General features: G+C 50.6%; 1 protein-coding gene across 1 annotated transcript; it reads right to left on the minus strand.

The window, feature by feature from the left end:
- Positions 1 to 536: 536 nt before the first annotated feature.
- Positions 537 to 18,184, minus strand: LOC137775858 (cytokine receptor common subunit beta-like; the record flags this gene model as incomplete). The annotated part of the gene is given in 14 exon segments (XM_068561977.1): positions 537 to 1,405; positions 1,408 to 2,102; positions 2,769 to 2,872; positions 3,745 to 3,802; positions 4,023 to 4,113; positions 5,150 to 5,312; positions 6,284 to 6,423; positions 10,025 to 10,182; positions 10,344 to 10,479; positions 11,033 to 11,201; positions 11,284 to 11,435; positions 14,645 to 14,835; positions 17,437 to 17,560; positions 18,088 to 18,184. Coding segments are annotated over 14 exon segments (2,595 nt in total), but the record flags the coding sequence as incomplete, so codon positions are not given.
- Positions 18,185 to 27,651: the final 9,467 nt, after the last annotated feature.

Consider the following 27,651-nt stretch of genomic DNA (forward strand, 5'->3'; position numbering starts at 1 on the left):
ATAAAATATAATTACAAGGATTCAAGGAACTAGCCCGGTAGAAGGCACAGAGTAGACCCTCAACAAATATGGGTGAGTGAATGAGAAAAATTATTTAAGAGCTGACACTTAGATAACATTTGATTTTATACCAGGCACTTTACTCTCTTAATCCTCCTGGGCACCTTGCGAGACGTGTATGATTATCGTCCCATTTTACAGATGAGGGAGCAGAGGCACAGAGAGGGTTGGGAACTTGCCTAAAGGTACTAAGTTGCTGAGTTGGGGTTTGAACCCAGGCAATCTAACTATAGAATCAGAGCTATTTCCCTCTACTGCCTCTGGATATAACTTATATAAAACAATAATTAATAAGTGAGATTATATAGGTGAATAAGTATATTTGTAACTGTATAATATACAATATGTATATAATATATAAATAAAGATGATCTTTTCTTGCTTTTTTCTTTTATTCCTAGGGAATAGATAAATAGATGAATGATAGATAGATAGGTAGATAGCTAGATATAGATGAATCAATCTACTTAGCCACAAGGAAAGTTTAAAGAAATTCCAGAGAGGAGGAATTCTGTATTGTATCATGGCTACATTTTCTGCCACAATACAATAAAACTAAAAATCAGTAACAGAGGGGAACAAAGAAGAATCTTGATTAGTTGCTCATAATTCATCTTAATTGCGAGCAGTTTCTGCCCACTAATGGGCAGAGGTATAGCTCTTGTGTGAGCCCTTGTTTCTACACCAAGGTCCTCAAAGTACCTTCCCCAGACAAACAGCATCAGTATCACCTGGGAACTCCTGAGAAATACAACCTAGGGGTCTCACCCAAAACCTACTGAATCAACAACTCTTTTGCTGTAACAAGCTCTGCAGTTGATTCTGGTGTATGATAAAGGTTGGGAACCACCGCTCCTTACTACAGTGTCTCCTCTGACACACGGAAAGTTCTGGGGAAGGAGCCAGAGGATGAAAGGCAGATGCAGAGCCTCAGCTGAGTCAGAGGAAGCAGCTAGACCTCTCCAGGCATGTTGTCACTCCTCAGTGGTGCTGGATCCTGCAGTGGCTTCACCCTTTGAAGATCTGAGTTATACCTTGTCCCTCACACTCAGCCTGGCATGGGCATCTTGACCATGGTAACTTAGTTCCAGGAGTTTGCCCTGGAGAGGTACCTGGCATACTCCAAAGCTGGAGGGGAGGGAAGAGTCACCTACACACTTCAGGATGAGGAGCCCCTTGGGCGGGTGGGAAGGCTGGGCACACATCTCCCTGGGGTCCCCTGGGAACAGGATAGGGCTGTTGACTGCAGGAGGCACAGGACTGGCCAGAGGGGGCTAGGGAAACTGGTCCATGCTTGGAGGGAGATCCACATAGCCCTCAAACTCTGGCTTTAGAGGGCCGAGGATGCAGGGAGCCCATCACTCAGTCCAGGATGGAAGTAGGGGTGCTCGTCTGAGGGGAGGCCCAGAGGGGGGGCCTGGGAGGCAGATGGGGCCCCTATGGGCAAAGTGAATGTCAGATTTGCAGCGGTGACGTAACCAGTGGCCACAGTGCCCTCCCTAGGACCCCGAGAGCCAGTGGGCAGACATGGGGGGGCCCTGTCCTTCGGGCCTTGACCACCCACCATCACCCCAGGCTCAGGAGGGGCAGGGCCTGCCCCTGACTCCAGGGAAGGGCTCCCCTCGGTGCCTGGGCTGGACCTCAGGTCCGCATCCCTGGCTTTGCCCGGCCCCATCACCTGGGCCAGTGGGACCAGCTGCACCTGCCCCCCTGCGGGCAGAAGCAGGTACTTCGGGGACTCTGGGGGCTGCGGCTTCCTGCTCGTGCCTGTCCGTAGGGGCCCTTGCTGGCCCACAATGTCAGGCAGGGAGCGGCTGTGGGGCGGCCCCAGGTAGGGGCCATTGAAATCAAAGCCGGAAGCCTAGCTCTCAGGCCTGCTTGAGGGGGTGGCCAGCTCTGGCGGGGGCCGTGGCGGCTGCTCCGTGGGGAGGTCCGAGGTGATCAGAGTCATGTCAGGGTCAGGTGATGAGTCACAGGCATCTTTAGGGTCCTCTGTGGTGAGAGGTGACACCTCACTGTGCCCGAAGCCTACAGGGGACGCCCTGTGGGGAGAACAAGGGCAGGGACATTGGCACCACCCTGGACAGACGCCTCAGCTTGTGCACAGGGAGCCCTGGGGTGGGATGGAGGCCGGGCTCCCCCCAGAGCTCACAGAAAACGAAGAGCAGGGTGAGGGGAGGGAGCCGGCCCGGAACAGGCAACGGGCGCTCCTTCAGCCTCCCTGTGGGTCTCCCCCTCCAGCCTCCGTGCTCTCCTTCAAGGTCACGCTGTGCCAGCTGTGGCCCCTCTCACCTCCCGCTCCTTGCCGTCACCCAGCGTCAGCGCCCAGCCTGGGCCCGGCCATGCCCTCGGCCTTCACCTGCCCCACCTGCGGGTGAGTGGTGAGCCGGCCGCTCAGGTGCTGAGGCCACGAGGTTTCGCAGATCCTCTGCCACCCAGTGGGGCTGAGGCAGCGTGGCGTCTCCCTGGGCAGCAGGGCCGGGGGAGGTCATCTGCCCCAGTCTCCTGCTTCTGGCCCCGACCCTCCCTAAGCTGGGAACCGGGAAGCTCTTCCCTCCATCCAGCCGGGGCACCTCTTGCTTTAGTGCAGCCAGCCTCCAAGGACCTGTTCCTGCTGAGCCCCAGGCCGAGGCCGCCTCCCCCGAGCCCCCGATGTGCAGGAGGGAGCCACCGTCCCACCTCCCAGGGATCCCTCGCCCGACACTCACCCCTCCGGCTGAGGGCAGCTGCCGCCCCAGGGCCCGCTGTGTGCGTGGCTCCCACTGCCGACGACGTGCACGCTGTGTGGGAGCCTGAGCCCGGCGCGCCCGTTCTGGGGGGAGAGAGGGCGTTTGTGCCTGTGCGGTGAGGGCACCCCAGGAGGTGAGGTGGGGGCAGGGCCTTGAGGGTGGCAAGGGTTCGGGAGCCCCCAGACGTGGTGGCATCTCAGCATGGGCAGGACCGACCACGCCCTCCTGACACCAGGAACACAAGGCCAGAGAGGGGCTGGGACTTCGCAGGGGCCCTGGGACATCAAGGACGGGCAGCCTGTTCCCTCGAGGACGCCCATCTGGGATGTCCCTGTCTCCATGCTCACCCCTAGTCTTCTCCACACTGGCTGTGAGACCCTCCCAAGGCAGTCCTGGCCCTGCCTGCCTGACCAAAGGGCTCCCGCTCCCCACGTGCCGGCGTCCTCCCCGGGGTCCTCTCAGCCTCCCGTGCTGCGCCCCAGACTCACCGCCCACGCCCCTCAGGTCCCTTCTCCAAGGAGTCTTGTCTCCACCCTCCACTCGCCTTCTGCCAGCAGTGGCCTCTCCCACCTGCCACCACCCTCCATCCTCCAGAGCTCAGCGCTGCTGTCCTGTCCTGGGGAAGCCACGCGGCTTCCCACCATCCCCCCTGCCCCCGATGTGACTAAGGCTCTCCTTGCGCCCCCCTGGGTCCTGGCAACCCCACGCCAACCCTCTCTGCTGCTCCACGGGAGTCCCCGCGGGCGGGGTACCCTGTGCGTCGGGGGGGCCCAGGGGATCGCAGTGCTGGGCTTGCAGGGGCCGGCCCGGCTCTTAGAGCTTCCCAGCCCCTGCCCTGGCCACATACCACCCCTACTCAGGGCCCACCGGAAGGGGAGGAGGACACGGGCGTGGGGACGTGGGCGCAGGAGCACAGGGGTCCGGCAGCTCCGCCGCCCTCACAGCCTGCCCCTACCTGGAACAGGTGGCTCTTGCTGGGGCTGGGGATTTTCTCCTCCCACTTCTGGTTCAGCCTGGAAAGACAGCAGGGAGGTGACCGCTGCCCAAGGCCTCAGGGCAGCTGCCTCGTGCTCATGTACCGAGGTGAAACTAAAGCCCAGGGAGAGGGCAGCTTTGACCGAGGCCCCACAGGGTGTGAGTTGCAGAGCAGAGAGTGGAGAAAGTCAGCTGTGGGGTCTCTGGCATCGTCTGGGGCCCTGGGTAGCACCCTCCCCCATCTTGGAGTCTCCTTACCTGTACCCGTAGACGCCACAGAAGCGCAGGGACACGAGCAGGATCAAGGTGCTGATGACCAGGATGAGCGCCAGGACCCACATGGACAGCACTTCCAGGCAGCCAGGAGGAAAAAGGAGCATTAACTTTCGGGGAGGGAAAGGGCTGGGGGCTCAGGAGATGAGGTGAAGTTGCTGCCTTGGCATGCAGAGGGGAAGAAGAGGCCAGAAACAGACTAAGAAGAAGAGGGCATTTGTCTGAGCCACCCACAGTGCTGGATTGCTGGCAGGACACAGAGGGTTAGATCCTGTCCAGTAGCAGGTGTTGCTGTAGGTGGGCAGTGACTGCAGCCAGAGGCAATCATAGGGCACTTCCTGAAGGTGGCAGCATACAAGGTGGTCGTCAAGAACAGGGAGGACTGGAGAGGCCGAGGAGGGGAAAGGGGTGATGGTGGAGGAACCAGAAGGTGTAAAGGCCCATCCGGGGCCCTCACAACTCTCCACTTGACCTCAAGCCCCTCAGATAGGCTGGGTGCCTCCAGGACTCCCCTGGTCTCCTTCCCTTAGGTCCAGTGGCCCAGCCCTTCTTTCTGCTTGGTTGGGGTCCTCTTCCTCGTGCTCTTTCCCTGCTACGGCTGGCTGAGACTGGGGACCTTGCTGCCAACACTTTTTCCTCTCTCTGCCACCACCTCCCGGACCTTGTTCTGTACTTGTCTCCTGGTGGCCGCTATGGTGATGGTGACAGATAAATGAAATTAGCAAGTGCAGATTGAGGGAAGGTTGAGAAATCAGACCAAAACTTTCCAATCCCAGGCCCCAGTCTGTAGTTCTTCATGGTAACAGAAAACTCGGGCTGAGTGGTCCCTGGGTAGTAGCTGCCACAAAAGCTAATGAAAGCATGGCCATATTAATAGAGGACTAAGGTCCAGGCTTAGGGAGACCTGCTGGTGAGACGTGCTCTCCTCTGCCCTCTCGAGACCTCACCTGCAGTCTGTGTTGCACACCAGGTATTACTTTCTCATCTCTAATGACACCTGGCAGGGAAGGATGCTAGCCTGGGGTGGGGTTACATCTCATGTCCATATCACCCCCGTCCTCTGCCCAGTGGGGCTGTGCCTGGAGGGGTGAGTGGGGGCCGGGAGGACATACCCCACTCAGTGTCCCAGGAGCTCTCCTCACTCCACTCGCTCCAGATCCCGTTGTAGCCTTGGGGGTCAGGTTTGACTCTCACTCTGGCCTGGTACCTGGTGGCAGGCTCCAGAGGTGGCAGGCACATGCTGTGGGCGTTCTGGAAGTCCTCTGTCTTGGTCTCCTGTGGGTGCAGGTGTGTGAGCAGGTGTGCTGAGGTCTGGTGCGCGTGGGCACAGCTATGAAGCCCTCCCGCCTCAGCACCCCAGATCTCCTGCTGCCCATCAGTCGTCACCTTGTAGTCACATCCCCAGATCTGAGGCAACATCACTCCCACCGCGGAGGACCACACTGCAGTGCCCACAGAGGGGCGGCACCCAGGCGGGATCAGGGACAGCACCTCTTGCAATGCGCCCCGTGACATATGACAACACCGAGGCCCAGAAACCCTGAGGAGTCAGTCACCATGTCCCCCCTCAGCCTCCCAGCTCCTCTTGGGACAGCCTGGCCTCTAATTATGGCCTTCCCAGGAGTACAGTGCAGGATGACTGGACTCTGGACCCTTAGACAGATGTTCAGGAGCCCAGGGGCCACTTCCAGCTCCACCACTGACACACCCCCTTCTGGCCTCAGTTTCCCCATTTCCAGCCTGAAGTTTCGGGGCTGGCTCCGAGGTTTCTGAACTGGCCTCTGTGGAGCCCCAGGTTCTGCCCACAGGCCCTGATGGATACCTGGGGGTGGGGGCCAGATACTGAGTCCCAGGCTGGAGCCCTGCCCGCCTCGCAGGGAGCAGCTCTCCTCTTAGCAGCTGCACATTTGCATTCTGGATGAGATTCTCGTGAAGAAATGCCCCCTTTATGACTTTTGAAAACCCTTCCTCCAGCTGTCTCTCGTCCTGATGTCTACACCTCCTTTGCAATTCAGGGTCACGTGTTCATTTTGGCCAAGTTCGCATCACCTCTGTGAGTCTCAGTTCCTTCCCCAAGGGAAGGATAGTGACCTGCTGACTGCACAGGGGCATGACCGCCAAATCCCAGTGGCTCCCGCTGACTGGGCACCTGCTGGGAGCCAGGAACCTGGCCGGTGGCACTCTCCCTGGTCTTTCTCGCTTCCCCCTTCCCCCATCCAGGCCACTCCTCGGGCACAGGCCCTCACCTCCCATGAGGCTGCTTCTTTCTTGTACTGGACCTGGAGGATGAGATTTATGCGTTTGTCCTGCATTTTTCCTTCTTTCCAGTGCAGGGTGTAGCCGTCTCTGCCCTTGGTCACGTTGAGGGTCAGGCAAGCCATCTGGACTGCAGGGAGGGAAACTTTTAGAGAACGCTGTTTCTAACATTCCTCTGGTGGAACATTCCTTGTGTTCCAGGCTGGTCACAGGTGCTCTCTCCACTGGTCCAGGACCCCAGGTCCCACCATCACGGGTCTCTGTGCCCCTACTTGGGGTGCCAGCATCTATCATGGCCAGACCAACTCCTCCCTGGGAGATGCTGAGATAAGCTGCAGTCTGTTGATCAGTAATGAGGTGGCTGGGTTACTGGTTACTCACAGTAGCTGAAGAAGCCGCATTTGACAATCTGTGCCTTTTACCTGAAATTGACGTGGGCTGAGTCAAAGTCACCACTTTGATAGCATCTGTTCCAGGCACCTGCCTTTTATGCTGCCTTGAGAAGGGAAGGTGAACAGAGTTTCAGGCCCTGGAATGGTGCCCTTCTCCACCCGTGGCTCCAGCCTGTCTTCACTTGGCTGCCCCTCATGAGGGTTTGCCGGGCATGGGACAGACCCCTGTCCTCCAGAGACAGGACACAGGTGAAGACTGCCCATCTCGAGAGGGAACTCGGAGGTGCTCACTGCGGACACACCATCCAGGCTCTGAGAGGCCCAACCCCTCATTAGTACTGGACACAGGCCAGGCTGTTCCAATGGCCCTGTGCCCACGCCTCCCTGAGGCTGACCCTCGGGGCAGGATTTGGAGCTGCCATGATGAAAAGACCAGAGAGAGGCTGTGGAAGAATAAACAAGGACCCCGGAAAGTATCCAGGTCCTGCCCTGGAACTTGCTACCTTACATGGCAAAATGGACTTTGCAGGTGTGATTAAGTTAAGGATGCTGTGATGGGGACACGATTATCCAAGTGGGCTCTAAATGTAATCACAGCGGGGGGAATTCCCTGGCAGTCTAGTGTTTGACTGTGCACTTCAAATGCAGGGGGCAGGGCTTCAATCCCTGGTCGGGGAACTAGGATCCCACATGCCCTGTGGTGTGGCCAAAAAATTTAAAAATAAATAAATAAAATTAAATTTAAAAAAATAATATAAATGTAATCACAGGGGTCCTTATATGCTGGCGGCAGGAGGGAGATTTGACTACAAAGAGAAGGCACTTGGCAGGAGCAGAAAGAGATTCAAAGGTGTTCCCCTGCTGGCTTTGGAGATGCGGGAAGGGCCGGGGGCCAAGGGATGCAGCTCTAGAAGCTGAAAAAGGCCAGGACATGGATTCTCCCCCAGAGCCTCCTGAGGGACTGTGGTCCTGCCGACTCCTTGACCTCAGCCCAGTAAAACCTATTTCAGTCTTTTTTATTATTGTGGTAATTTGTTGCAGGAGCAATGGGAAACTAATACAGAAGCCGAGGATTCCAGCCCAGGCTCTGCATTTGATGTGTCAGTTTATCCAGTTACCACCGGTCTCAGCGCCAGTTTCCTCATCTATGAAACAAAGACCACGGTCATCGCTCTTCCTCCTGCTCAGGACCGGGGTGAGGGCCACGGGACAGAATGGTGAGTCTGAGCTTTCTACCAGCTCACCACTGGCCCATAACTGGGATGAATGGTATCAGATGGGGAAATAGCTTGTTTACTGGGTCCAACAGGACAGCGCCAGCCTGATTTATCCCAGGACAGTGGATCTGAGATCTCTTAGGGTTCAGGCTATACAGAAACTGAAGGATCATCTGGCTTTTGCAGGAGGAAGTGCTCCCAGATTTTTTGGAAGGGGGAGGGGAAGAGAGGCAGGATCTCAGAAGGGGGAAGAATGCAGCCTCCAGAGTCAGACCTGGGCTTGAACCCCTGATCTCCTTCTTTCCATTGTGTGACTGGGGCCTCCCTTTACAGACATAGAAACTGGGCATTAGCAAAGCCATCCGCTGGGGAAGCCGGAGACTTCAAACTGGGTCTACCTGGCACACCTGCTGCCCTTAACCAGGGACTGTGTCTCTCACAGTTAAAAGGACAGAGCACGGAACACTCTGCGATATTGAAGTGCCAGGCAATATGTACATGCACAACTGAATCACTTTGCTGTACACCTAAAACTAACACAACATTGTAAATCAACTATACTCCAATGAAATTAAAGTATTTGTTTAAAAAGTGCTAAGCAAATACAAGAGATTGCTTTTCTTTGGAGTCATCAAAGTACAGCAGGGACAAAAATAATTATTATTGTTACTATTTAATTTTTAAATAATTAATTTAATAATTTATTATTATTATAAGAAGAAGAAAAAAAAGAAGATCCTATTTAGCTACATTGTTATTTTTTATCCCTGTTTTGCTTCAAAGGCCTCAAGAAGAAGGAACTCCTTCCTCCTACCCCTCACCCCTTCCCACACCAGCCCCGGCCCCTCCCTTCCCCATCCCCATCCTAAGAAAATCCATGGGGGGTAGATTGAGGCAATGAGGGAGGGGGGAGCCTTGGAGGAAGGGGGGTGGGCAAAGGACAGAGAGCGGACAGGAGGTTGGGAGAGACCTGTACTGTCAGGCAATGTTTGTACCTTGATTCAACACACTTTGAGGGCCTACTGTGTGCCAGGTGCTGCTCTGGGGAACAAAGCAACGTCCCTGTCTTGACAAAGCTGACACGATAGATAAATATACGTCAGGTCGTGATAAGTACTGTGGGAAAAGAAAGTGGGGTGACCCATGATTTCTGGGTTGGGTGCTATTTTATATAAGCTTTTCAGAGAAGGTTTCATACAGATTGTGACATTTGGGCAAAGGCCTGAAGGAGGTGAGGGAGGAAGCCGTGCAACTTGAGAGAACAAAGGGAAGCAGGTGCAAAGGCCCTGAGGCAGGGGTGTGCCCAGAGAGTCTCCCAATGTGGAGGAGGCCATGAGGCTGAAGTCAAGGGCCGAGGGGAGTAGGTCAGAAAGGTCTTGTGGGCTGTGACAGGGATCTTGTTATTTCCTCTGTGCAGGAGGGGAGCTCTTGGAAGCTTTGGGGTAGAGGAGGGGCATAATTTGGTTATGTGTTAACAAAATCAGATGGGCTGCTGATTGGGAAGAGACTGAAGGGACTGCAAGGATGGGAGAGGGAGACCTCACTGCACTAAGGGCTGCAGTAGACACATGGTCCAATTCTAGGTGTATTAAAAAGATAGAGGTGACAAAATTTGCTGGGAGACTGGATGTGGCATTTGAGAGAAAGCTGCTATGATGAGGAGGATCCCAAGGTTTCTGGGTAAAGCAACTAAAAAAGACTTACCATTTAGGGAAGTGGGGAGGATATGGAAAAGCAGGATAAGAGAGACAAGGGATGTTCATTATGGAGCATGTTAGGTGTAAAATAACACTGGACATCCCAACGGACATGCTGAGAGGGCAACTGAGACTGAGTGGTATCAGTTGCCAAAGGTCTGGAAACTCAGATTGAGAACACAGAGCAAATAATGGGGAAAGTATTTTCAAGATTGGACTGATATGTTATCAACCGCATCATTTATATATTTTTTGAGAGTTTAAACATTAGACTTACTCCTGTTCAGTTTGGGTTGCTGGACTGCATTTCACTGAAAGTGACAGACATGAAGACTGGGCCATGAGGAACCCTGAGTTTCTACGGGTCACAAAGGAAACAGTGCTGTCACAAGACTCTCCATGCAGAAGGCTGGGGGCAAACTCACTGTTGTCTGAGCTCTTTATAAGTTTCTCTTCCTCCTTTGGTCGAACAGAGACGATGTACTGGCTGTGGTTCCTGGGGTCAGGCACGGGAATCTGGCAGCAGTGCCGGACGTAAGGGCTGCTGGTCTCCTCCGTCTGCACTGGGGAACATTCTTCCTCCCTGAGGATCACGGCACAGGCGAGGGCAGGGGGAGGCAGGGCCACACGAGGGATGACACCTCCGGATGAACTGTGGCATCTGCTGGGCCCCCAGGGGCAGGAGGAGGCCAGGAGGGGGCTAGGCCTAGAGGAGCAGAGGGGACAGAGGCAGGGGACACTCACCTTGCACTGGGGCCGGACTTGTAGAAGAGGGTGAAGAAGACGGAGCTGGCCACCTCGGACCTCACTTCCCAGGAACAGCTGAGCAGGGCAGCCCCGTCGAAGAAACACTGGAGGTTCTGGGGCTGGGACTCATTCCCTGGGAGGGAGATAGTCCCTCATTCAGTCCTCATCCAGTCATTCCCTAACCCTCAGTGGGCCCACCATGAGGCTCATCACAGAGAAATTATGGGCATTGGGGCCAAAAAGACCAGGGGTTAAACTCAGCCCGAAGGGCCAGCTGTGTAAGCACAGCTCAGAGAGTGAATTCTGTGAGCCTTCACACCCCCCTGTGCAAAGCTGGGAGGGCATGTCAGCCTCAGGGTTTGGGAATTTAACACAATCACGTTGATATGTCTGCATATGGTGCAGCTCTCACGAAAACACAGACGCTCATATGCCATTGTGATTAAATTGTAATTGTTCCTCCACAGAAAGTGGGCAGCAAACTGGGGCCCAGAAGTGAGTAAGATGCAGCCGCTGCCTCTGCAGAGTCACAGCAGGGACGGGGTGGGCCAGGGAAGTCACTCTGAACACATGGCTCAGAGCCTGCGTGGATCCCACGGTGCGGACCCCTGGACGCCTTCTGTCCAGGAGCTGTAATGAGCTGCCCTCCCCACAGGGGGGCGCCGTCCCCATTCCGACTCTGTTACCTGGTTGGGAGGCCCAGCGAACCTCCGTGCTCCACTGGCTGGGCCGTCCCGAGAGCCCCGAGCCCGGGGCCAGCCTGGTGCGCACTCGGGCCACATAGGTGCTGCTGGGCATGAGGTGCTCTGGCCCCAGGATGGCCCGGGAGGAGCTGGAGTAGATGGTGAGCGCGTCCTGGGGGAGAGAGGGGCTGCTGGAGCAGGGCCGGCTGGGCCAGGTCCCCGTGAGCACAGGGCACAGCTGGTGGGGTCCCTACCTCCCAGGAGTCCTGAAGCCGCCTGTAGACCACCTCAAACTCCAGGCTGGACAGCCAGTGGCTCTGGGAACCCCCATGGGCCACACTCCAGGACAGCAGGAAACCGTCCCCGGCGGCACGGATGTTGAGGTCCTTGGGTGCGGGGGGCTGCACTGCAGGGAGAGGAAGGAGAGGGTCCCTAAGGGGCTGGACGACTGTGTGGGAGGTTCAGGGCCTGCAGGGCCCACGTGTGGACAGAGCTGGGTTCCAGGCCAAGCACGGCCCCCACGGACTGAGCGACCTTGGACAGACCCCTCACCTCTGTGGGCCTCAGACCTTCATCTGCTACATTGTGAGGATTCAATGTGCATGTGAATGAAGATGTGCAGATTGCTGGGCGCACAGAACATAAGCTCCGTACAAAGTGCCGGCAGTTACACTCCAAGCGGGGCTTCCTTCTGTCCCCACTGCCCATGAGGAGCTCTGTGTGGCCTCCTTCCCAGCAGAGGGCGCTGTGACTCATGTTACTCTCTCTCCTGTCCACACTTTCTTATTTCCAGTGTCCAGTGTCATCCTGCACTTCTCAGTGCCCAGCAGACGTCTCCTCCTCTAGAACATTCTTGGACCCTTCCCCCAGGCAGAATCCCTTGCTCCTTTTCCTGCCCCACCGTAGCCCTTTGTATGATCCTTATAGCCCTGGAGGGTATAGATACTTCCACATCTGTCCCCTCAAGTAGTCCAGGAGCTTGTGGATGTCAGGGGTGGGGTCCTGACCCCCTTGCCTCTCCCCGGGGCCTGAGATGAGTGGTTCATCGAATATGGGGACAAAGTGAATGAATCAATGAAGGAATCAATGAATGAGTACATGTAGGTCCACCTTCAGAGACTTTTCATGAAATCATTCCATCACCAACAGCAAGCAGACACCTGCTGGGACCTACAGGGTTGGGTGCGCAGATTCATCCGTGAATGGCATGGCTGCAGACTTCCTGAAGCTTCTATATCTGAATGCTGAGAGATGACTTTCCAACACAAAAAATTCCACAAGAGCCAAACGAGATGTCAATATTCTATGCCGGACAGGGGACAGGGCATGATAGAGCGTGTCAGAGCTGGAGCCTCAGAAAATCTTCAGCCCAGAATGGCAGATCCAGAGCACCGCTGCCCCAGCCCCAGCCACAGCAGGCATCACTAATCAATCATGCACTCCTAGCCCCTGAGCCTGTCATGCAGTGGGACTCCTTGTCAGCCTGAAGCTCTAGGAAGCTGCTCCCAACTGAACAGACTGGGAAACCAATGGAAAACCTATTCATCCAACCTGAGAGATGTAGTCCACCAGCTCATTTCACAGGTGGAGGTGACAGAGGAAGTGAAATAGCCAGATCTCCACATGTGCAGCCTCAGAGCAGATCAGATGCACATCTCTCCGTTCCCCAGCACCTCAAGGCCTCCCTGATTCATTGCCTAAATGGTTTGGGCTAAAACTGAACTTCCCACGCAACATATGCTCCAGCAGCCAAATGCCACACTGCCCTCCCCATTTCTAAGTGGTCCCCATCTCAACCATGACACCTGTCATCACCCCATAAGCTTCACAGGGCCAGGGACACTGACGACTTTTTCACTGCTTTCCTGTATGTGCAAGTGTTCTATTGAAGAGCAGTTTAATGAATGAGTTGCTTGTATGTCCTAACTTTGATTTGTATCCCTCCAATTTCCCATCCCTTGGCCATAAGGCGATTGAATCCCTACCATTTCTCTCTGGGATGGGTACCTTAGGCCACATTCTCAGCTCCATCCTCCCACCCCCTCCTGTCCCCTGCCATCTACACTGTACATCACCCACCTCTGACGTCCTCACACCCACATCTGATCATGACATGCCCTTTCAGTGGCTCTCCATTGCCTAGATGTTGACCCCTAAACAACTCCTTTGCAGAACACAGAAGCCTCTCCAGGTCAGGCCCCTGCCTTCCCTGCCCCCCTCCTTACCACTGCCCAGTCCTCTTGAAGTTGATGCTTCTGAGACACAATTATTTACGGTTTTCCCAACCTGCCTCGTCCTCCCGAGTCGCCCAGCCTTTGCACATACTTCTTGCTCTGCCAAGGATGCTCTTCCCACTCTCCTCCCTCCCACCCTTCAGATCTCCCTGCAAAGCTCCCTGCTTGGGGAAGCCTGTCCTGACCTCCCAGGGGCTCCTTGTCCACTGCCCCTCGGCACGTGGCACGCACCCGCCTTCAGTAAGTGATCACACCGGACAACATCTGGTGTGTCCTGCCCTGTACGCTCTGAGCTCCACCGGGACGGGACTCCTTCTCATCCATCAGACACATGTTTTGAGATATTGTTTGGAGTGAATTCATCACAGCCTAACCCATCCCCTCCTCCAGGCAACAGCTCTGTGCTGCTGTGATGAACAGAGGCAGGAAGCAAAGGCTGGAGCCCCTTCCCCATCCGACACTTGCAAGGAGCAGCAGGTGGCCCAGGGTTTGGGATCCAGGACAATAGATTCAGACACTAGCATCTGAGTACCTAACCTTGGGCAAGTTCCTGCTCTCTCAGCCTGTTTCATCATCTGTGAAATGGGGTAAAAAGTAGTGCATGACACCACACATTATTGTAATGATTAAATAAGATCAAGTAGTGTTTCCTGTAGATTTCTTGCCATGTGAATACTAATTTTTAAAAATGACCCCATGTTTATTTCAGGGTCATTCTAAGCACAAATATAATTGAATTAATGTGATGAAAGTGCTGGTTATATTTCTGTCTGAGGTACAGTTAAATGAAGCCCGACTATTTATATAAAATGATCATCGACTCCCACCCAAGACCATTTACTTTCTTAGGCTCTGTGGACACGCAGCGCACACACTGGGGGCCATGCAGCGAGGGCGGTAAGGGGATGACCTCCATCACCAATGTGCAGGGAGCACTCGGGAAGTCCGGCCCATCACTGTTATGATGGTTCATGGTGGCCCTTTGGAAAAGTTACGTAATTGCTCTGGGTCTCAAATGCCTCATCTGTTAAATGGATTGTCACAGAAGTTCCATGAGACCAAATTGATGAAAGAATAAAGTTTGTATCTGACTAGGAAGGACTGTTCTTCTACAGGGGAAGCCTCAAGTCTGGAAGGCAATAACTTGGCAGGTGCTGGAGCATCCGGGAGGGGGTGGGTACCTTTGGCTGGGGCTCCTCACCTTGAACCTGCCCCAGTGCCTCCATCTAAGGAGACCGTATCCTCTTCCCCCAAGAACCAAACCCAACTCAAGCCAGTGTCTACGCCCCTTGAAGGATCTCCCTCCCTGGCCCATCTCTTGCAGCCTGGACACCCCTGTCCACACAGGGGACCACCCTTGGCCAGGGCCCCCAAGCCTCACCATGCTGACTCAGAGTAACGGTGAGCTGGGCGCCCAGAGGCTGGTCCGGTCGGAATGAGAAGTAGTCATGGTCAGCAATGACAAAAACTTCGTAGGGAATGACACATATTCTGGGCACACAGCCGGGACAATGGCCATCGAACCAGGGCATGCCATCACTGAGATCGCAGGACACTGGCTGTGGAAGGCCCCTGTCAGGAGAAGACGCAGGTTAGCCCAGAGAGAAGAAGAATCCCTCATTCACAAACATTATTGAGTGCTTCCCATGTGCAAGGCTTTGTTTAGGATCAGGGGGCCTGTCAGGGAACAAAACACACACAAATCCCTGTCAACAGAGCTGACATCCTAATAGAGGGAGACACACATGAAACAACTGAAGAAACTAGGTCGTGTGTCAAATGGAGAAAACTGTGCATAGACAAGTCAAGAAGAAAAGAGGTATGAAGAGGCCAGAAGGTCTGGGTTGGGGATACAATCTGATATAAGGGAGGCAGGAAAGGTCTCTTAGAAAAGGTGACATCTGAGCAGAAACTTGAAGGAGATGAGAGAGGACTCCATGCGGATTCTGAAAGGGGATTTCGGGGAAAGGGGATTTCAGTTAAAGGGAACAGCAAGTGCAAAGGCCCTGGGGTAGGTACAGGTTTGGAGTGCTGTATAACTAGGCAGTTAACCAGTGTGCACAGAGTAGAGATGTAAGGGTGGGAGGTCTAGAAGCCTAGTTGTGGGAGATGATGGGAGGCCAGTGCTCAAAAGGAATTTAAGGCAATTTGATTATTTTGATTTCACTGGAACTGGGGAAAACTCAGAGTTATGAGCAAAGGAGTGACATTTTGGCATGCTTTGAAAGGATTCCTCTGGCTCCTGGGCTGTGGATAGATTGGGTTGCAGGGGGTGGCAATATTGGAAGTGGAGGGACCAGTTAGGAGGCTTTTGGACTATCTCAGTGATAGGAAGTGTTTTGAACCATGGTGTTAGCCAGATCCACATTCTATCTGAAGATAAAGTTGACCGCATTTGCTGATGGATTGAATGCTGTGGCGGAGAAGGAAAGGAGGGAAAGGCGACTGAAAAACAAAAACCAAAAAATAAAAACCCTCCCATTTGTCTGGCTTGAGCCCCTAGGAGCTCCCATCCAGTGAACTGAGATGAGGATCTGGAACAGGCACCTTCTTTGGGGGGCAGAGCAGGAATGTGGTTTGGGACATTTGGGGTTGAAGACACCTATAAGGGATGATGTGGAGAGGCAAGTGCACCTACGGGTCTGGAACTTGGGGGAAGATCTGGGCTGGAGAGAGCACGTAAGGGTCATAGCCATAGTCTGACGCTGGATCTCTGCCACTGGATCCAGATACAAGAGTGGAGGTCCAAGAGCCCTGGGACACCTCACGCTTCAGGGAAGAGACACAAGAAGAGAACAGACTAGGAGATGGAAAAGGGTGGGCCAGGGAGACATGGGGAAGGACCAGGATGCTGGCCGGGGTTGGGGGAGGGAGGTGCCTCAGCAGGACCCCATGCTCAGGCCCAGTCAGTCCCAGTCAGGTGCTGCCTACAGGTCCGTAGGGAGGAGGCCGGGACTGACAATTGATTTAGCACCAGGAAGGGCAGCGCTGACCTCAGCAGGAGCAGTTTAAGTGACCTGGTGGGGGCAGCAGAGTCCTGGGGGAGTGGGTTCAGGAGGGTGTAACTGAGAGACACTGGCTACAGGGGTCTAGACAACTCTTTAGAGGAGGTTGCCTCAGAGGGAAGCAGAGGAGAGAAGGGCCCGGCTGCAGGAGATGGGGCTCAGGAGGCTCCAGAGCTGCAGCCTGGTTGGCATCTGAAAGTGGATCCCAGGAGAGGGTCCATTGACAGCACGGGGACAGTGGGGACTGTGGTGGCAGCGACGTCCTTGAGCAGCAAGACCAGGTGGGAGCCCGGCTGCAGCCTCAGACAGCCTGGGACAGGGCAGATCCTGCAGGGCGGGGCCAGGAAGGCAGCAGACGTGTGAGGTGGGGGGCTAGGGGTCGGGGTGGGGGGATCTGTTGTCCCCGAGCAGAAGGAAGTGGGTCACAGCTAAGGGTGGGAGGTGGGGTGGGGGCTGAGGACAGCGGACAAGGAAGACTGAGGCTCCCGGGAGGGCAGGAGGGAGAGCGGAAGGGCAGTGACGCCGTGGGGTGAGAGCGGCGCCTTCCCAGGGGCGGCCTCCAGGGGACACCCCCGACCCTGTGATGCCAGCTGTTTCATTATTTCTATTATGGTGAGTCAGACTCTCACCAAATCCCAGAATGGTGGGAGCACATTCCCTAATGGGGTAGGCCCCGGAGACCAGGTGAGGAGAGAGGAGAAGCCACCACTCTGGAGGTGGCAGGGCCCGGGGGGCGCGTGGAGCCCAGCCATGCAGGCTGGACGCAGGACACTGGTCCCGCGCAGGCCACTTCCCCACCGTGTGGCCTGGGGGAGGGACCTCACCTCCACGGCCTCGGTTTCCTCACCTGTGAATTGGGCATCATATCTCTGCCCACCTCACAGGGAGGATGAACCAAGATCGATTGCTGCCTGGTGATCTTGTTCAGTTGTGACAAAACAAGAGAAGATTATCACCATCACCGTCATAACAACGATATTAACACAGGAGGCTCTTCCCCCAAACCTGACGTCAGACACCAGCCCGCGGGCCTGGCAGGCCGCCTGGTGGGGCAGCAGCTCCTGGGCAGGGGCCTCCCCGCCCCGCCCCCCGTCCAGCCCCGACCCCGGCACAGTCCCCACAGCAGAGGCCCTTCCTGCCCTCCGGCCCCAGGCCCGGCCTCACTCGCCTGTTCAGCCTGCGGTGGAGGGTCACGTTGACCAGCCGCTGGGCGTCCTGGGTGTCCGCCCACCTGCAGACGATGCGGCTGGTGTAGTCGTTATGGCAGCGCAGGGTCTGCAGGGGGAAGGTCCCTGACAGGGGGAGGCAGAAAGGGGGTCACACCTCTCCCCTCCAGATGTCCCTTGTCATTGTCCCTCCCAGCCCCTCCTGGTGTGTGGCACTGGGGAGGCGTCTCCCAGAGTCCCGTAGAGGCTCCTGGAGGCCAGACAGAGGTCCCCAGGAGCCCTGGGCGGGGCTGGGGGCTCTGTAGCTATGAGGGTGCCAGCCGCGGACCCTCCTGTCTGCACAGAAACACATAGTCTGGTTGATTCACAGTATACGTCCTGAGCCCCCGCCTTGCCCTGCTCCTGGAACAGGGTCCCTCCCACCCCAGGGTGGGGACATGCATCAGGCACAGGCCCTGCCCCTGGGCCCCTGGGTGCGTGCAGCCTGGGAGCAGAGGCACAGACCCGCCCCTAAGGGGCGGTGTGGCAGGGCCCTCCTCTGGGCCGTCCCCACCCTGCTCTCGTGGTCAGCTGCTGGGAAAGGGAGCGTGGTCTCCAGCGCTATCAGGGGAGCCAAGTTCTCAGCGAGCCCTTGGGGAGGGGGGTTCACGGACCTGAAGGGCCCAGGGAGCATCTCAGCAGGGCCTCCAGGCAGGAGGAGAGACCCCCCAGGTCGAGGGTCCCCAGGAGCAAAGGCGCCGAGGTGGGAATTGGTTAAGGCCGTCTAGGTGCTGATGTCTGGGGACGAAGGAGGGTCAGAGAAAGGACTGGAAACAAACTGCCAAAACTAAATCAAAAAGAATTATAAATTTTGGATAAGCCTATATCTGCTTAAATGTTGAATTTATAATTAAAAAGCTTACCACAAATAAAATGCCAGGCCCAGATGGCTTTACTGATGAATTCTAATGAATAATATCAATTCTACATGAACATGAAGGAGGGAATACTTCTCAACTCATTTTATGAAGTCATCAATACTCTTACAGCAAAACCAAGCAAAGACAATACAAGAAAAGAAAATTACAGACCAATACCTCTTATGAGCATAAACACAAAAATCCTTAACAAAGTATTATCAAGTTGGAACCAACAATATATAAAGAAGGTAATACACCATGACTGTGTAGGGTTTATACCAGATACGCCAGGTTGGCCTGACATTTGAAAATCAGTCAGTATAATTTTACCACGTTAACAGACTAAAGGAGAAAATCATATGATTATCTCAATACACACAGAAAAAGCATTTGACAAAATTCAACACCCATTCATGATACAAAATAATTTCATCAACCTGATAAAAGGCATCTATGAAAAAGCTACAACAGCTTCCCCCCACCAAGATCAGTAACAAGATAAGAATGTTATACTTCCATTGCTATTCAATATTTTGCTGGAGGTCTTAGCCAATGCAGTACATCAAGAAAAAGAAGTAAAATGCATACAGATTGGTAAGGAAGAAATAAAACTGTCTTTATTCACAGCTGATACTCATGCACACAGATAATATTAAGGAAACTATCAAAAAATAAAAGCTATTAGACCGGGCTTCCCTGGTGGTGCAGTGGTTAAGAATCCGCCTGCCAATGCAGGGGACACGGGTTTGAGCCCTGGTCCAGGAAGATCCCACATGTCGCGGAGCAACTAAGCCCATGTGCCACAACTACTGAGCCTGTGTTCTAGAGCCCGCAAGCCACAACTATTGAGAGCGTGAGCTACAACTGCTGAAGCCCACATGCCTGGAGCCCGTGCTCTGCAACAAGAGAAGCCACCGCAATGAGAAGTCCACGCACCGCAACGAAAAATAGCCCCCACTTACCGCAATTAGAGAGGGCCTGCGTGCAGCAACAAAGACCCAATGCAGCCAAAAATAAATAAATAAAATAAATAAATTTTAAAATAAAGCTATTAGACCAAGTGAATTTAGCAAAGTTACAGGATACAAGGTTAATCACACAACATTTGGGGGAAAAGAATGGTTGGTGCTCAAGAAGAGTCAATGTCTTTACACAGCTCTGGGACAACCCTCGCAACTCCTAAATTGAGCTCACCACACCACACTGAGCTTTGAGCCTGCATAGAGAGAATCTCCAGGTTCCACCTTTTATATCCCTCTTCCTCTGCCCTCACATTCCTCATATGTACACACGCACACTTCCACACAAACACACATTTCTAAATCTATGTGTCAGAGCTGGAAAGGGTCTCAGAGAGTGTCAGCTCCAATACTCCTATTCTAAAGATGAAGAGACAGAAGCCCAAAGTGGGGAGAGAATATTCTCACTGTCACCAAGGCTTTAATGGCAAAGCAAGGGACAGAGCACAGATATCTGACTCCAGAGCTCTCTCCTCCAACCCCTCATTCCAATGCCTGCTTGAGAGATCAAGCCCTAACCTCTCAAGTCCCCAGAGCATGCCTACCCACTCAACATCCCCAGGCTCTCCCGGTCCTTTCTATCCCAGACTCCCACACTTGCCCTGCTCTCCACCCCGCCCTTCAGCCTGCCCCTGAAGCCGGGCCATACCTCCTTGTGCCGGGACAGTTGGACCTTCTGCTGGAATCTCCAGGCAGCAGCCAACGAGCCTCTCAGTCTTCGTATTTATGCTGACGTCATTAGGAACCAGAGAAGCAGAAAGAGGAAGTGGGGCTGGCCCTGGCCTCCTTCCACACAAGTGACTCTTCACGAGATTGTCCAGCTTCTTAGAACTGTGGACACCAAGATATCAATTTTTTTTCTGAGCCTTACTTACTTTGCAAATGTTGTTCCTTCTGCCAGAAGTACTTCTACCTTCTGTACTTTGTTTCCCTGTAAACTTCTAAACATCCTCTGTCAGCCCAATGCACAGTTCCTTCATGAAGCTTCTCCTGACACCCACAGGGGGATGCAGGGGGAGGTGGCTGCAATACCCAGAGCAGGTGAGAGCCCAGAGCCACAGGGTCCTGGCCTTGATTCCCACCTCCACCTGCTCACAGTGTGAGTACTGTGAACTGAACTGGGTCCCCCACAAATTTATATGTTGAAACCCTAACAACCCCAATGCAACTGCATTAGAGATATGACCTTATGGAGGTAATTAAGGTTAAACGAGGTCATAAAGATCCTGATTCAATAGGATTAGTGTCCTTATAAGAAGGTGCACCAGATGGACTTCCCTGGTGGTGCAGTGGATAAGACCACGTGTTCCCAATGCAGGGGGCCCAGGTTCAATCCCTGGTCAGGGAACTAGATCCCACATGCATGCTGCAACTAAGACCTGGCACAAACAGATAAATAAATAAATAAAATTAAAAAAAAAAAAAAAGAACGTGCACCAGAGAACTCTCTCTCTATCTCTTTATCTCTATCTCTCTTTCTCTCTCTATGAACCTCAAAGGGGTTTTGAAGGAATCAAGTGAGATGACGCAGGGTGCATGATAACCCACAGTCAGTGGTAGCTGAAAGTACTTTTATTCTCCTTAGTAGTTCTCCTTCCCTGCACCCTCCCACACTGTCCTATAGTCCTCAGTTTTCATGTCCAGCCCCCAACCTTGTTAATATCTCTTTCCTTGGCTGTCTGCACATGTCCTGTCACAGAGGTGGCACTCAGGACTCTGTGTGTGGAATGCATGAACAAACGAACAAGTAAATGCATGAGTAAATGAATGAATGGCTCCTTGAGGACAGAGACTCCAGAGCCCACACCTTCTCCCCTCTCTCTGGTTCTATCCAGCCAGACCCTGGGCTGGGCCCATGAACTGGGGAGCCTCACTTGACGATAGAATGAGCTGGGTGTTGTGTGTAGACCATAGTGATGGGCACACTGAGTCCTGATGTTCAGAATTCAGACACTGATATCCTGCCTTCTTCCTGGGATGGGGAGAAGGGCAGGGAGGAGGAGAGGGAAAGAGTGGGCACTTGGCATTCTCTTCTGATGATTCTTTGTTTCCTTTCTGCCAGGAAGGGCACGTCTGGCCAGATCACTCTCTGGCCCTCCTGCATGTGTGCGATCACCATCCTGGCATGGAGGGAACATTCCAGGGTTCAGTGCAGGACACGCGGCATCTGAGCTGGAATCCCGGAATCCTGTCCCCAGGAATATTTTTTTCCTGCTGAGCCCTCTCCCTCAGCTTCCTGGAACCCCTAGGCTGCCCTGGGAGCCCGGGAAAGTGCCATGCACAGGGCTGGCCTGCAGGAGCTCAGTCTGGAGGTGTGTAAAGCAGAAGTAGGAAGATGTTCCTCAAAGCATGTTTGCTCCTCTACGTTCTCCCCCTCCCGCCACCCCCGAAAACATCAGGGCCCGGGAAGACCAACACGGGTGCAGGGTCTGCCAGGGATTTCTGCTGCCTGGGAACTTAGGAAGCTCCATCGCTACCCCTGTCACCCACCAAGAGAACCCTGAGCCACTCACACTGCTGGTGCCTCGCCTGGTGGGCGAAGGTGTCTCTCAGCCTCCCGACTCCCTGCGTACCAGGAGCTGAGTCCCCTGGCCAGGCTGCAAAGAAGTGGGAAGTGGGAGATGGAACACAGGAAGTTATCACAGCAAACTTTAAAGTATTCCCTTTTAAAGATATATTAAAATATTAAACAATAAAATATCTAAAAATTGAATAATGATAAGGGAGCCTTGTGGGAGGTCCTGGGTGTGACTACAAGAATCAACGGTTGTAAAGGGGCAAAAGGCTTGTGTGTTTGAATATTTAGGCTTAAGATAGAGCCATAGCAATTCTTTGTGGGAAAATCAACTTGAGGTCTCCTTACATGTGGGCAGGTGGGTGGAGGTGAATTCAGGCTGACAATTAAACGATGAGATTGACAGCAACAGTCAGCTCTACCCACCACCAGAGCCTCCCATCAAGCCTCTTAGATAGCCTCAGCCACCAGAGGGCAGACAACAGAAGCAAGAAAAACTACAATCCTGCAGCCTGTGGACCAAAAACCACAGTTACAGAAAGATAGAGAGGATGAAAAGGCAGAGGGCTATGTACCAGATGAAGGAACAAGAAAAAACCCCAGAAAAACAACTAAATGAAGTGGAGATAGGCAACCTTCCAGAAAAAGAATTCAGAATAATGATAGTGAAGATGATCCAGGACCTCGGAATAAGAATGGAGGCAAAGATTGAGAAGATGCAAGAAATGATTAACAAAGACCTAGAAGAATTAAAGAACAAACAAACAGAGATGACCAATACAATAACTGAAATGAAAACTACACTAGAAGGAATCAATAGCAGAATAACTGAGGCAGAAGAACGGATAAGTGACCTGGAAGACAGAATGGTGGAATTCACTGCTGCGGAACAGACTAAAGAAAAAAGAATGAAAAGAAATGAAGACAGCCTAAGAGACCTCTGGGACAACATTAAACGCAACAACATTCGCATTATAGGGGTCCCAGAAGGAGAAGAGAGAGAGAAAGGACCAGAGAAAATATTTGAAGAGATTATAGTCGAAAACTTCCCTAACATGGGAAAGGAAATAGCCACCCAAGTCCAGGAAGCGCAGAGAGTCCCATACAGAATAAACCCAAGGAGAAACACGCCGAGACACATAGTAATCAAAGTGGCAAAAATTAAAGACAAAGAAAAATTATTGAAAGCAGCAAGGGAAAAACGACAAATAACATACAAGGGAACTCCCATAAGGTTAACAGCTGATTTCTCAGCAGAAACTCTGCAAGCCAGAAGGGAGTGGCATGATATACTTAAAGTGATGAAAGGGAAGAACCTACAACCAAGATTACTCTACCCGGCAAGGATCTCATTTAGATTTGATGGAGAAATCAAAAGCTTTACAGACAAGCAAAAGCTAAGAGAATTCAGCACCACCAAACCAGCTCTACAACAAATGCTAAAGGAACTTCTCTAAGTGGGAAACACAAGAGAAGAAAAGGACCTACAAAAACAAACCCAAAACAATTAAGAAAATGGTCATAGGAACATACATATCGATAATTACCTTAAACGTGAATGGATTAAATGCCCCAACCAAAAGACATAGACTGGCTGAATGGATACAAAAACAAGACCCATATATATGCTGTCTACAAGAGACCCACTTTAGACCTAGGGACACATACAGACTGAAAGTGAGGGGATGGAAAAAGATATTCCATGCAAATGGAAATCAAAAGAAAGCTGGAGTAGCTATACTCATATCAGATAAAATAGACTTTAAAATAAAGAATGTTACAAGAGACAAGGAAGGACACTACATAATGATCCAGGGATCAATCCAAGAAGAAGATATAACAATTATAAATATATATGCACCCAACATAGGAGCACCTCAATACATAAGGCAACTGCTAACAGCTATAAAAGAGGAAATCGACAGTAACACAATAATAGTGGGGGACTTTAACACTTCACTTACACCAATGGACAGATCATCCAAAATGAAAATAAATAAGGAAACAGAAGCTTTAAATGACACAATAGACCAGATAGATTTAATTGATATATATAGGACATTCCATCCAAAAACAGCAGATTACACGTTCTTCTCAAGTGCGCACGGAACATTCTCCAGGATAGATCACATCTTGGGTCACAAATCAAGCCTCAGTAAATTTAAGAAAATTGAAATCATATCAAGCATCTTTTCTGACCACAACGCTATGAGATTAGAAATGAATTACAGGGAAAAAAACGTAAAAAAGACAAACAAATGGAGGCTAAACAATACGTTACTAAATAACCAAGAGATCACTGAAGAAATCAAAGAGGAAATAAAAAAATACCTAGAGACAAATGACAATGAAAACACGACGACCCAAAACCTATGGGATGCAGCAAAAGCAGTTCTAAGAGGGAAGTTTATAGCTATACAAGCCTACCTAAAGAAACAAGAAAAATCTCAAGTAAACAATCTCACCTTACACCTAAAGAAACTAGAGAAAGAAGAACAAACAAAACCCAAAGTTAGCAGAAGGAAAGAAATCATAAAGATTAGAGCAGAAATAAATGAAATAGAAACAAAGAAAACAATAGCAAAGATCAATAAAACTAAATAAAAGCTGGTGCTTTGAGAAGATAAACAAAATTGATAAGCCATTAGCCAGACTCATCAAGAAAAAGAGGGAGAGGACTCAAATCAATAAAATCAGAAATGAAAAAGGAGAAGTTACAACAGACACCGCAGAAATACAAAGCATCCTAAGAGACTACTACAAGCAACTTTATGCCAATAAAATGGACAACCTGGAAGAAATGGACAAATTCTTAGAAAGGTATAACCTTCCAAGACTGAATCAGGAAGAAATAGAAAATATGAACAGACCAATCACAAGTAATGAAATTGAAACTGTGATTAAAAATCTTCCAACAAACAAAAGTCCAGGACCAGATGGCTTCACAGGTGAATTCTATCAAACATTTAGAGAAGAGCTAACACCCATCCTTCTCAAACTCTTCCAAAAAATTGCAGAGGAAGGAACACTCCCAAACTCATTCTATGAGGCCACCATCACCCTGATACCAAAACCAGACAAAGACACTACAAAAAAAGAAAATTACAGACCAATATCACTGATGAATATAGATGCAAAAATCCTCAACAAAATACTAGCAAACAGAATCCAACAACACATTAAAAGGATCATACACCACGATCAAGTGGGATTTATCCCAGGGATGCAAGGATTCTTCAATATACGCAAATCAATCAATGTGATACACCATATTAACAAATTGAAGAATAAAAACCATATGATCATCTCAATAGATGCAGAAAAAGCTTTTGACAAAATTCAACACCCATTTATGATAAAAACTCTCCAGAAAGTGGGCATAGAGGGAACCTACCTCAACATAATAAAGGCCATATATGACAAACCCACAGCAAACATCATTCTCAATGGTGAAAAACTGAAAGCATTTCCTCTAAGATCAGGAACGAGACAAGGATGTCCACTCTCACCACTATTATTCAACATAGTTCTGGAAGTCCTAGCCACGGCAATCAGAGAAGAAAAAGAAATAAAAGGAATACAAATTGGAAAAGAAGAAGTAAAACTGTCACTGTTTGCAGATGACATGATACTATACATAGAGAATCCTAAAACTGCCACCAGAAAACTGCTAGAGCTAATTAATGAATATGGTAAAGTTGCAGGATACAAAATTAATGCACAGAAATCGCTTGCATTCCTATACACTAATGATGAAAAATCTGAAAGAGAAATTATGGAAACACTCCCATTTACCATTGCAACAAAAAGAATAAAATACTTAGGAATAAACCTACCTAGGGAGACAAAAGACCTGTATGCAGAAAACTATAAGACACTGATGAAAGAAATTAAAGATGATACCAACAGATGGAGAGATATACCATGTTCTTGGATTGGAAGAATCAACATTGTGAAAATGAGTATACTACCCAAAGCAATCTACAGGTTCAATGCAATCCCTATCAAATTACCAATGGCATTTTTTACGGAGCTAGAACAAATCATCTTAAAATTTGTATGGAGACACAAAAGACCCCGAATAGCCAAAGCAGTCTTGAGGCAAAAAAATAGAGCTGGAGGAATCAGACTCCCTGACTTCAGACTCTACTACAAAGCTACAGTAATCAAGACAATATGGTACTGGCACAAAAACAGAAACATAGATCAATGGAACAAGATAGAAAGCCCAGAGATTAACCCACGCACCTATGGTCAACTAATCTATGACAAAGGAGGCAAAGATATACAATGGAGAAAAGACAGTCTCTTCAATAAGTGGTGCTGGGAAAACTGGACAGCTACATGTAAAAGAATGAAATTAGAATACTCCCTAACACCATACACAAAAATAAACTCAAAATGGATTAGAGACCTAAATATAAGACTGGACACTATAAAACTCTTAGAGGAAAACATAGGAAGAACACTCTTTGACATAAATCACAGCAAGATCTTTTTTGATCCACCTCCTAGAGTAATGGAAATAAAAACAAAAATAAACAAGTGGGACCTAATGAAACTTCAAAGCTTTTGCACAGCAAAGGAAACCATAAACAAGACGAAAAGACAACCCTCAGAATGGGAGAAAATATTTGCAAATGAATCAACGGACAAAGGATTAATCTCCAAAATATATAAACAGCTCATTCAGCTCAATATCAAAGAAACAAACACCCCAATCCAAAAATGGGCAGAAGACCTAAATAGACATTTCTCCAAAGAAGACATACAGACGGCCACGAAGCACATGAAAAGATGCTCAACATCACTAATTATTAGAGAAATGCAAATCAAAACTACAATGAGGTATCACCTCACTCCTGTTAGAATGGGCATCATCAGAAAATCTACAAACAACAAATGCTGGAGAGGGTGTGGAGAAAAGGGAACCCTCTTGCACTGTTGGTGGGAATGTAAATTGATACAGCCACTATGGAGAACAATATGGAGGTTCCTTAAAAAACTAAAAATAGAATTACCATATGACCCAGCAATCCCACTACTGGGCATATACCCAGAGAAAACCGTAATTCAAAAAGACACATGCACCCGAATGTTCATTGCAGCACTATTTACAATAGCCAGGTCATGGAAGCAACCTAAATGCCCATCAACAGACGAATGGATAAAGAAGATGTGGTACATATATACAATGGAATATTACTCAGCCATAAAAAGGAACGAAACTGAGTCATTTGTTGAGACGTGGATGGATCTAGAGACAGTCATACAGAGTGAAGTAAGTCAGAAAGAGAAAAACAAATATCGTATATTAATGCATGTATGTGGAACCTAGAAAAATGGTACACATGAGCCAGTTTGCAGGGCAGAAGTTGAGACACAGATGTAGAGAATGGACATATGGACACCAAGGGGGGAAAACTGCGGTGAGGTGGGGATGGTGGTGTGCTGAATTGGGCGATTGGGATTGACATGTATACACTGATGTGTATAAAATTGATGCCTAATAAGAACCTGCAGTATAAAAAAACAAACAAAACAACTAATACTAAACTTTTATTGGGTTATTTGTATGGAAATATGTTAATATAAATGTTTCAGACAGTACATGAAATTTCTAAAAATCTTATATTTGTATTTGTATGGAAATATGTATGGAAATATGTTAATATAAATGTTTCAGACATTACATGAAATTTCTAAAAATCTTATATTTGTATTTGTATGGAAATATGTATGGAAATATGTTAATATAAATGTTTCAGACATTACATGAAATTT

The sequence above is a fragment of the Eschrichtius robustus genome, chromosome 13 (genome assembly GCF_028021215.1).
Source record: "Eschrichtius robustus isolate mEscRob2 chromosome 13, mEscRob2.pri, whole genome shotgun sequence".
NCBI classification, from domain to species: Eukaryota; Metazoa; Chordata; class Mammalia; order Artiodactyla; family Eschrichtiidae; genus Eschrichtius; species Eschrichtius robustus.